The sequence below is a fragment of the Garra rufa genome, chromosome 14, assembly GCF_049309525.1.
Source record: "Garra rufa chromosome 14, GarRuf1.0, whole genome shotgun sequence".
NCBI classification, from domain to species: Eukaryota; Metazoa; Chordata; class Actinopteri; order Cypriniformes; family Cyprinidae; genus Garra; species Garra rufa.
Genome location: NC_133374.1, coordinates 14,737,860 through 14,748,998, shown reverse-complemented (window position 1 = coordinate 14,748,998; position 11,139 = coordinate 14,737,860). Strand labels below are relative to the sequence as shown.

At 34.2% G+C, this 11,139-nt stretch overlaps 3 protein-coding genes across 3 annotated transcripts; all 3 read left to right on the top strand.

Annotated features, from left to right (window-relative positions):
* The first annotated feature begins 2,284 nt into the window (after nucleotides 1-2,284).
* LOC141284311 (olfactory receptor 8G17-like) lies at nucleotides 2,285-6,122 on the top strand. The gene is made up of 2 exons (XM_073817318.1): nucleotides 2,285-3,230; nucleotides 6,115-6,122. The coding sequence occupies exons 1-2, from the start codon at nucleotides 2,285-2,287 to the stop codon at nucleotides 6,120-6,122; spliced, it is 954 nt and encodes a 317-aa protein (XP_073673419.1).
* Nucleotides 6,122-7,105, top strand: LOC141284310 (olfactory receptor 52J3-like). The gene has a single exon (XM_073817317.1). It carries the CDS (start codon nucleotides 6,122-6,124, stop codon nucleotides 7,103-7,105), a length of 984 nt encoding a protein of 327 aa, XP_073673418.1.
* Nucleotides 7,106-9,955: 2,850 nt separating this feature from the next.
* Nucleotides 9,956-10,936, top strand: LOC141284203 (olfactory receptor 8G17-like). The gene has a single exon (XM_073817211.1). It carries the CDS (start codon nucleotides 9,956-9,958, stop codon nucleotides 10,934-10,936), a length of 981 nt encoding a protein of 326 aa, XP_073673312.1.
* The last annotated feature ends 203 nt before the right edge of the window (nucleotides 10,937-11,139 follow it).

Below are 11,139 nucleotides of genomic sequence, written 5' to 3'. Positions count from 1 at the left end.
AAACATGTCTATGTAATGCTACGGGGCTTTTTTTGCTCTTTTTTTCTTTGCAAGAGAACAGCATGCTGTTTTCTGCATTATAATAAAATGTAAAAACACAATAGGCCTACAACAAAGTCAAATAAATTTTTATAACATTTTAACTTTGCAAATATTACTAGGGAGAATGCATCTTTTTTTAGTCCATTTATCTTTGAATTTTTGGTTTTCTTTGTTGTCTGCTTCAGTTTTGCGTTTTAAACTGGAAAAAGGAAATCGATACAAAAAAGATTAAATATCCACTTTACCCCTTAAATTTGGAACGTGCAACACAACTGAACAAATGTTTAAAATGCTGGACATTGTACACGTGACGATTTTGCAAACAGTAAAAGAGAAACAAAGAATTCATTAAAAAATGATAAAACACTTCCAGACTTTAAAGTCTCTTAGATGTTTGACAAATGAAAATGTGTTCAAAAATTGGCTCAAAATATCAAATATGTTTGATCTCTGAGTGGAATCATATTCTGAAAAAAAAAAACCCCTATACTCATTGTACTTTATGTGATATTCTGTGAAATACTGTTTAATTCCTACTGCCCAAAATCTGCAGACATTTGGCAACTATAATTGACTTCAAAAATCTAGGTAAAACTTATGTAGTGATCCAGCCTTTAGTGTTTAAAATAATGTGTGGAAGGTACACTCTTAAAAATAAAGTTGCTTAAAAGGTTCTACACAGCGATGCCATACAATACAGTGCCTTGCGAAATTATTCATACCCTTTCATTTTTTTCCACATTTTGTTATGTTGCTGCCTTATGTTAAACTACTTTAAATTACTTTTTTCCCCACATCAATCTACACTCCCTACTCCATAATGGCAAAGCAAAAAATAGGTTTTTAACATTTGAGCAAATTTATTAAAAATAAAAAACTGAAAAAATCTTGTTGCATAAGTATTCATACCCTTTTCTGGGACACTCGAAATTTAGCTCAGGAGCATTCATATTGCTTCTAGATGTTACTACACTTCAAGTGGAGTTAAACTCTGGCAAATTCATTTGAATGAGTATGATTTAGAAAGGCACACACCTCTCAGAAAAGGTCTAACAGCTGAAAATGCATATCAGAGCAAAAACCAAGTCCTGAGGTCAAGGTAACTGCCTGTAGAGCTCAGTGACAGACTTGCGTTAAGGCAATGATCTAGGGAAGAGTTTTGCATTGAAGGTTCACAGAAGCATGTAGCCTCCATTATCCATAATGGAAGATGATTGGAACAACTAGGACTCTAGAAAATGTCTGCCAGCCCCCATCCAAGCTGACAGAGCTTGAGACGTGAAAAGGTGAGGCAAGGAATGGCAGATAATTGCCAAATGCAGATGTGCAAAGCTTGTCACATCATACCCAAAAAGACTTGAGGCTGCAAAGGTGCTTCAACTATGTACTGAGTTAAGGGTATGAATACTTATGCAATGTACTTATTTAAGTGTTTTAATAAAAAAAAAATGTATTTTGGTGTATGGAGTGTAAATTGATGTGGGGAAAAACAACAATTTAAAGAAGTTTAACATAATGCTGCAACAAAACAAAATGTGAAAAAAATGAATACTTTTGCAAGGCACTGTAACTGTTTTTAGTTCCACAAATAACCATTCAGTCAAAAGTTCTTTAAAGGACCATCTCTTTCTTACTTTTTTATAATCTGAAGAACCTTTTATCACCACAAAGAACCTTTTGTGAAACAGAAAGGTTCTTCAGATGTTAAAGGTTCTTTATGGAACCATTTAGACAAAAAGGTTCTTGCATCGTGAAGTACCTTTATTTCTGTCATTGTTTTCAAAAATTCCAAACACATCTGTTAACATCTCAAGCAATGTGTTCTAGTGTTTTATGACTGTTTAAAGGACTTATAAAGAGCATTTTCAAACAAGCTCCACTATTCTAAAATGGCTAATTCAGCTGAAATAGTGTTCAAATGCAGTAAATATCTCATGTCTATTTTAGACACAGACATTACATCACCTGGTGTCATAAGACCACCAACTGAATCATGACTTCAAGTCCCATGACTGTTTTTTTTCTGCATAAAAGGTGACGCTGTACCATGGCCTACAGCTGTGCATATAGCTCTTCTATTCAGGTCATACAACTTAAAACAGTAAATAAAGGTAAGGCTTATTGTGACATAAACTGCATGGTTAAGCATTCAGTCAGATTTATAAAACTTGTTTCATGACCATTTAAGTAAAATTCTCTATGGTGAAAATGTATTCATTTTTGTTTTCCATTAAGGTTTTTAATGGCTGGAAATCTTTCAAATCCTACTTTCACATTTAATCTTAAAATTGCAAAACTTGATATCCATCCCAAAGCAATATATCCTGTGTTCTTGGCTGGAGTTCTGATCTATGTGTTCTCTGTGCTCTGTAATGGAACCATTCTTGGACTGATTATCACTCAGAGAAGTCTTCACAAACCAATGTTCTACATTCTGTTCAGCCTTCCTCTAACCGATTTAATTGGAATCACAACAGGTCTGCCCAGGGTGCTTGTGGACATTGTAACAGAAACAAATGATGTGTATTACCCTACATGTGTTCTTCAGGCTTTTTTACTACATATGTATTCAGGTTCAATACCTTTTCTACTGGCAGCCATGTCAGTAGACCGGTATGTAGCAATATGCAACCCGCTCAGATATAATTCTATCATGACTCCTTGCAAAATATATGGAATGATAGTGCTAGCATGGGGCCTTGACTTTGCTTTAATACTAGTGCTGTTTTCTCTTCAGGCTAGAGTGGAAAAATGCTATTCTTTTATTACCACCATGCACTGTGACAACCCATCTTTGCTTTTGCTTTCATGTGGAGGGGATTTAACTGTGAACAACATTTATGGTTTATTTATAACAGCATTAATGCAGACAATCAGTATCTCTATCCAGCTGTACTCTTATACGCAGATTCTCATTACATGTATAAAACAAACACATGCTGATTCAAGAGTTAAGGCTCTGAATACATGTATAGCCCAGATCGCTACATTTTGCCTCTTTGAAATAGTGACAACCATTTCTATTTTATCATATCGGATTCCCAGCATCTCTGCCAATGCACGGAGGATTTGTGGTTTGATGATTTACACAGTCCTTCCGATTGTCAATCCAGTCATATATGGAATGAAAACTAAAGATATTAGAATTGCATTCTTTTTGGCTTTGAAGAAGCACAAAGTTAGCCCAGGTAAAAATAGATCTGCTGTTAAAAACAGAAAAAAATAATTATTATTGCATGTAATAATTGAAATTGATGTTGTATTCTGGATGTGAATTAAGACTAATCAAAAAAAGGTTAATGAACATTTACTAAACAACTGTACGATAAGATTATTTAAAAATCTATTTTTTTACATCATCTTTTGGTGTAAAACATTTCTTTGTAATTGTTGTGAAGGCATTAAAACATATTTAAATAAATGCTGGATTATCTGTGTATAATGTTATTTAGTACTAGGTTTTTAATGTGTGTATAAATGTGCAAAAAACAAAAGAAATGAATAATTATGGAATATATCGGATCTAAAGATTTGTATATCACTCAATGAATAGAGTGCTTCTGATTCTGATATCCTCATCTAACAGTCATCAGACCTGCAGTTAATATTACATTACAGTCAATAGCCATGGTGAGAGAATGAAACAAACCTTTTTTTCATGAAATAAACAACAACATTAACAAAAAGTGAAATCTAAACTTAACTATATGAACAAATATATTATTTCTTCACAAAGATAATTGATGTACAAGTGTCTTTTGTTTTCACTAAACTGAGAAAACCAATTAAAGAGGATAAAATGCAAAGGCAAGATTTGAACTTGTATAATGCTGACAGACATGCAATAATGAACAGTGAAAATAAGTCCAACATGTGTTAACATGCATGGTAAAACATAATATTCAAGTTTTATATCCAGTGGATTTTGATTAGGCCAAAGGAACATGTTAAATGAGGTTAATTTAGAATTTACAATTGTTATTTTTATATGCAGGCCTATATTACTGGTTTCTTTGGGACAACCCATCTTATTCCAAAAGAGACTGTAGGTTAGATATGTTTTATTTATATAGCTAATAATGAGGAGTTTTTCACTTCCTGCCTCCATGGATAATTATATATTACTTATAAATAAATAAATAGAAAATTAATAGTAGTTATTAAGATTAATGTGGTTTGGAAAAAATGTAAAATTACGTTTTATCAAACTCTGTAAATCATACTAAAAGGAGTTTTACTGCCTCTAATGTTCATTTCTTTTGAAAACTGCAGTAATATGTAGGTGATACTTATTGGTACATATTTCGCGTCTCGCAAAAAAGTGCCCTCAGGTGCTTTTTTGTCACGAGACCAGGTTGGTATAGCATAGTCCACACAGGTTTTCCCTTTTGTAGTGGTTACATTACATTTAATGATGCTGATTTAGTTTTGGATTTTAAACTGGAAGAAGGAAATGATTAAAAAACAACTTTGCCCCTTAAATGGGTCATCAGATGCCCATTTTCCACAAGTTCATATGACTCTTTAGGGTCTTAATAAAAAGTCTATAATATACTTTGGCTAAAAATTCTCAATGGTAGTGTAATAAAACATCCTTTTACCTTGTCAAAATCAGCTCTGCAAAAAATCAACTCATTTTATTGAATGGGTCCTTTAAATGCAAATGAGCTCTGCTCACCCTGCCCCTCTCTGATGTGGGATTATGAGCCGTAATGTTTACTTTAGCCACATTTAGCCGTGTTTAGTGGCGAAACTTGCCAACAAGCACATTATTAAGAAAGACCGTTTGCAAAGATGCATAAAAAACCCTTATACTCACTTCTGCTGTGGGTGAAGCTGCATCAAAAACGATTCTCACAGACTAGACGCATATGTAGATGGGATCAGTGCTTTCCTTTTTAAAAACGAAAATAAAGTTATCCTCTGCATCTACAGCGGTTCAGATGTCGGGAGTAAATGACTACTGCTATGTTCATTATTACATCCAACAACAGAACACCTCAATCGCTCAATCAGAGACATTCTTGTCTGCACCTGAGTCGACACAATGGCGATTAGAGTCAGACTGTTTCAGCTCGGTGAGGGCGGGTCTAAGGTAAGGCGTTCATGTCAATCAACTGTTGTGGGAGTGTCCTCTGTCTGTGTGCTGTCACACCGACAAGAAGCTGAGAATGACCTGATTTTAAAAAGGTGACATTACTTTTAAAGATAAAAAAAAAACACTGGATTTTTATCATTGTAGGGTGGTTGCGTACACAAACTGCCAACACTTAATGTTCAAACAACATGTAAAAGTAGGTTTTGCATCTGATGACTCCTTTAAGCCTGGAGACTTTTAAGTCATTCTGAACAGGAATTTAAGTAAAAACATGCACCTTGTCGCTAAGAGATATTGGCTCAAAATATCAAATATGTTTGATCTCCAAAGACTGAGTGGAATGATAGTCTAAAACTAGAAAACAAAACCAAATATCTGTGCCTATTATACATTGTGATTTTCTGTGAAATTGTATTCAGACTTATAGCAGCTATAGAATCAGCTTACAAAATCTGAATAAAAATGATGTGGTGTATTCCAGCCTTTAGTGTTTAAACTAATGAGTGGCAGGTAGGTCTGTCATTGTTTTCAATAATGTGCAACACATCTGTTAACATCTCAAACAATGTGCTCTAGTGTTTCATGACTGTTTAAAGGACGATTAAAGATCATTTTCAAACTATTCTTAAATGGCAAATTCTGATGAAATAGTGTTTAAACACATTGAACAGCTCACGTTTATTTTAGACACAGACATTACATCATCTGGTGTCATAAGACCACCAACTGAACCATGACTTCAAGTCCCACGACTGTTTCTGCTTAAAAGGTGACACTGTACAGCCTACAGTGGTGCATATAGCTAGTGTATTCAGGTCATACAACTTAAAACAGTAAGTGAGCTAAGGTAAGACTTATTGTGACTCGGGTTGCATACAGTCAGATTTTAAAAACTTGTTACATGACATTTTTGTTACATGACATTATGTAAAATTCTCTATGAAAAACTGTATTCATTTCTATTTTCCATCAAGGTTTTTAATGGCTGGAAATCTTTCAAATCCTACTTTCACATTTAATCTTAAAATTGCAAAACTTGATATCCATCCCAAAGCAATATATCCTGTGTTCTTGGCTGGAGTTCTGATCTATGTGTTCTCTGTGCTCTGTAATGTAACCATTCTTGGACTGATTATCACTCAGAGAAGTCTTCACAAACCAATGTTCTACATTCTGTTCAGCCTTCCTCTAACCGATTTAATCGGAATCACAACAGGTCTGCCCAGGGTGCTTGTGGACATTGTAACAGAAACAAATGATGTGTATTACCCTACATGTGTTCTTCAGGCTTTTTTACTACATATGTATTCAGGTGCAATACTTTTTCTACTAACAGCCATGTCAGTAGACAGGTATGTAGCAATATGCAACCCGCTCAGATATAATTCTATCATGACTCCTTGCAAAATATGTGGAATGATAGTGCTAGCATGGGGCCTTGACTTTGCCTTAATACTAGTGCTGTTTTCTCTTCAGGCTAGAGTGGAAAAATGCTATTCTTTTATTACCACCATGCACTGTGACAACCCATCTTTGCTTTTGCTTTCATGTGGAGGGGATTTAACTGTGAACAACATTTATGGTTTATTTATAACAGCTTTAATGCAGACAATCAGTATCTCTATCCAGCTGTTCTCTTATACGCAGATTCTCATTACATGTATAAAACAAACACATGCTGATTCAAAAGTTAAGGCTCTGAATACATGTATAGCCCAGATCGCTACATTTTGCCTCTTTGAAATAGTGACAACCATTTCTATTTTATCATATCGGATCCCCAGCATCTCTGCCAATGCAGGGAGGATTTGTGGTTTGATGATTTACACAGTCCTTCCGACTGTCAATCCAGTCATATATGGAATGAAAACTAAAGATATTAGAATTGCATTCTTTTTGGTTTTGAAGAAGCACAAAGTTAGCCCAGGTAAAAATAGATCTGCTGTTAAAAACAGAAAAAAATAATTATTATTGCATGTAATAATTGAAATTGATGTTGTATTCTGGATGTGAATTAAGACTAATCAAAAAAAGGTTAATGAACATTTACTAAACAACTGTACGATAAGATTATTTAAAAATCTATTTTTTTACATCATCTTTTGGTGTAAAACATTTCTTTGTAATTGTTGTGAAGGCATTAAAACATATTTAAATAAATGCTGGATTATCTGTGTATAATGTTATTTAGTACTAGGTTTTTCAATGTGTGTATAAATGTGTAAAAAACAAAAGAAATGAATAATTATGGAATATATCAGATCTAAAGATTTGTATATCACTCAATGAATAGAGTGCTTCTGATTCTGATATCCTCATCTAACAGTCATCAGACCTGCAGTTAATATTACATTACTGTCAATAGCCATGGTGAGAGAATAAAACAAACATTTTTTTCATGAAATAAACAACAACATTAACAAATGGTGAAATCTAAACTTAACTATATGAACAAATATATTATTTCTTCACAAAGATTATTGATGTACAAGTGTCTTTTGTTTTCACTAAACTGAGAAAACCAATTAAAGAGGATAAAATGCAAAGGCAAGATTTGAACTTGTATAATGCTGACAGACATGCAATAATGAACAGTGAAAATGAGTCCAACATGTGTTAACATGCATGGTAAAACATAATATTCAAGTTTTATATCCAGTGGGTTTTGATTAGGCCAAAGGAACATGTTAAATGAGGTTAATTTAGAATTTACAATTGTTATTTTTATATGCAGGCCTATATTACTGGTTTCTTTGGGACAACCCATCTTATTCCAAAAGAGACTGTAGGTTAGATATGTTTTATTTATATAGCTAATAATAAGGAGTTTTTCACTTCCTGCCTCCATGGATAATTATATATTACTTATAAATAAATAAATAGAAAATTAATAGTAGTTATTAAGATTAATGTGGTTTGGAAAAAATGTAGAATTACGTTTTATCAAACTCTGTAAATCATACTAAAAGGAGTTTTACTGCCTCTAATGTTCATTTCTTTTGAAAACTGCAGTGATATGTAGGCGATACTTATTGGTACATATTTCGCGTCTCGCAAAAAAGTGCCCTCAGGTGCTTTTTTGTCACGAGACCAGGTTGGTATAGCATAGTCCACACAGGTTTTCCCTTTTGTAGTGGTTACATTACATTTAATGATGCTGATTTAGTTTGGGATTTTAAACTGGAAGAAGGAAATGATTAAAAAACAACTTTGCCCCTTAAATGGGTCATCAGATGCCCATTTTCCACAAGTTCATATGACTCTTTAGGGTCTTAATAAAAAGTCTATAATATACTTTGGCTAAAATTTCTCAATGGTAGTGTAATAAAACACCCTTTTACCTTGTCAAAATCAGCTCTGCAAAAAATCAACTCATTTTATTGAATGGGTCCTTTAAATGCAAATGAGCTCTGCTCACCCTGCCCCTCTCTGATGTGGGATTATGAGCCGTAATGTTTACTTTAGCCACATTTAGCCGTGTTTAGTGGCGGAACTTGCCAACAAGCACATTATTAAGAAAGACCGTTTGCAAAGATGCATAAAAAACCCTTATGCTCACTTCTGCTGTGGGTGAAGCTGCATCAAAAACGATTCTCACAAACTAGATGCATATGTAGATGGGATCAGTGCTTTCCTTTTTAAAAACGAAAATAAAGTTATCCTCTGCATCTACAGCGGTTCAGATGTCGGGAGTAAATGACTACTGCTATGTTCATTATTACATCCAACAACAGAACACCTCAATCGCTCAATCAGAGACATTCTTGTCTGCACCTGAGTCGACACAATGGCGATTACAGTCAGACTGTTTCAGCTCGGTGAGGGCGGGTCTAAGGTAAGGCGTTCATGTCAATCAACTATCGTGGGAGTGTCCTCTGTCTGTGCGCTGTCACACTGACAAGAAGCTGAGAATGACCTGATTTTAAAAAGGTGACATTACTTTTAAAGATTAAAAAAACACTGGGTGGATTTTTATCATTGTAGGGTGGTTGCGTACACAAACTGCCAACACTTAATGTTCAAACAACATGTAAAAGTAGGTTTTGCATCTGATGACTCCTTTAAGCCTGGAGACTTTTAAGTCATTCTGAACAGGAATTTAAGTAAAAACATGCACCTTGTCGCTAAGAGATATTGGCTCAAAATATCAAATATGTTTGATCTCCAAAGACTGAGTGGAATGATAGTCTAAAACTAGAAAACAAAACCAAATATCTGTGCCTATTATACATTGTGATTTTCTGTGAAATTGTATTCAGACTTATAGCAGCTATAGAATCAGCTTACAAAATCTGAATAAAAATGATGTGGTGTATTCCAGCCTTTAGTGTTTAAACTAATGAGTGGCAGGTAGGTCTGTCATTGTTTTCAATAATGTGCAACACATCTGTTAACATCTCAAACAATGTGCTCTAGTGTTTCATGACTGTTTAAAGGATGATTAAAGATCATTTTCAAACTATTCTTAAATGGCAAATTCTGATGAAATAGTGTTTAAACACATTGAACAGCTCACGTTTATTTTAGACACAGACATTACATCATCTGGTGTCATAAGACCACCAACTGAACCATGACTTCAAGTCCCACGACTGTTTCTGCTTAAAAGGTGACACTGTACTACAGCCTACAGTGGTGCATACAGCTAGTGTATTCAACTTAAAACAGTAAGTGAGCTAAGGTAAGACTTATTGTGACTCGAGTTGCATACAGTCAGATTTTAAAAACTTGTTACATGACATTTTTGTTACATGACATTATGTAAAATTCTCTATGAAAAACTGTATTCATTTCTATTTTCCATCAAGGTTTTTAATGGCTGGAAATCTTTCAAATCCTACTTTCACATTTAATCTTAAAATTGCAAAACTTGATATCCATCCCAAAGCAATATATCCTGTGTTCTTGGCTGGAGTTCTGATCTATGTGTTCTCTGTGCTCTGTAATGGAACCATTCTTGGACTGATTATCACTCAGAGAGGTCTTCACAAACCAATGTTCTACATTCTGTTCAGCCTTCCTCTAACCGATTTAATCGGAATCACAGCCAGTCTGCCCAGGGTGCTTGTGGACATTGTAACAGAAACAAATGATGTGTATTACCCTACATGTGTTCTTCAGGCTTTTTTACTACATATGTATTCAGGTGCAATACTTTTTCTACTAACAGCCATGTCAGTAGACCGGTATGTAGCAATATGCCACCCGCTCAGATATAATTCTATCATGACTCCTTGCAAAATATATGGAATGATAGTGCTAGCATGGGGCCTTGACTTTGCTTTAATACTAGTGCTGTTTTCTCTTCAGGCTAGAGTGGAAAAATGCAACTATTTTATTATGAATGTGTACTGTGACAACCCATCTTTGCTTTTGCTTTCATGTGGAGGGGATTTAACTGTGAACAACATTTATGGTTTATTTATAACAGCATTAATGCAGACAATCAGTATCTCTATCCAGCTGTACTCTTATACGCAGATTCTCATTACATGTATAAAACAAACACATGCTGATTCAAAAGTTAAGGCTCTAAATACATGTATAGCCCAGATTGCTACATTTAGCCTCTTTGAAATAGTGTCAACCATTGCTGTTTTATCATATCGGATCCCCAGCATCTCTGTCAATGCACGGAGGATTTGTGGTTTGATGATTTACACAGTCCTTCCGACTGTCAATCCAGTCATATATGGAATGAAAACTAAAGATATTAGAATTGCATTCTTTTTGGTTTTGAAAAGACACAAAGTTAGCCCGGGTAAAAATACATCTGCTGTTAAAAACAGAAAATAATAATCATTATTGCATGTAATAATTAAAAAATTCTTGATGTTGTATTCTGGATGTAATAGACAGGTTTAACTGTACGTTTCACTCTTGTTAAAGATTTACTAAACAACTGTATAGTAAGATAATTTAAAAATATGATTTTATTACATCATCTTTTGGTGTAAAAAAATTCATTGTAATTGTTGTGAATGCATTAAAACATGTTC

Coding starts and splice junctions, on each gene's coding strand:
- LOC141284311 (XM_073817318.1), top strand. CDS start 2,285: ATGGCTGGAAATCTTTCAAATCCTACTTTCACATTTAATCTTAAAATT.
- LOC141284310 (XM_073817317.1), top strand. CDS start 6,122: ATGGCTGGAAATCTTTCAAATCCTACTTTCACATTTAATCTTAAAATT.
- LOC141284203 (XM_073817211.1), top strand. CDS start 9,956: ATGGCTGGAAATCTTTCAAATCCTACTTTCACATTTAATCTTAAAATT.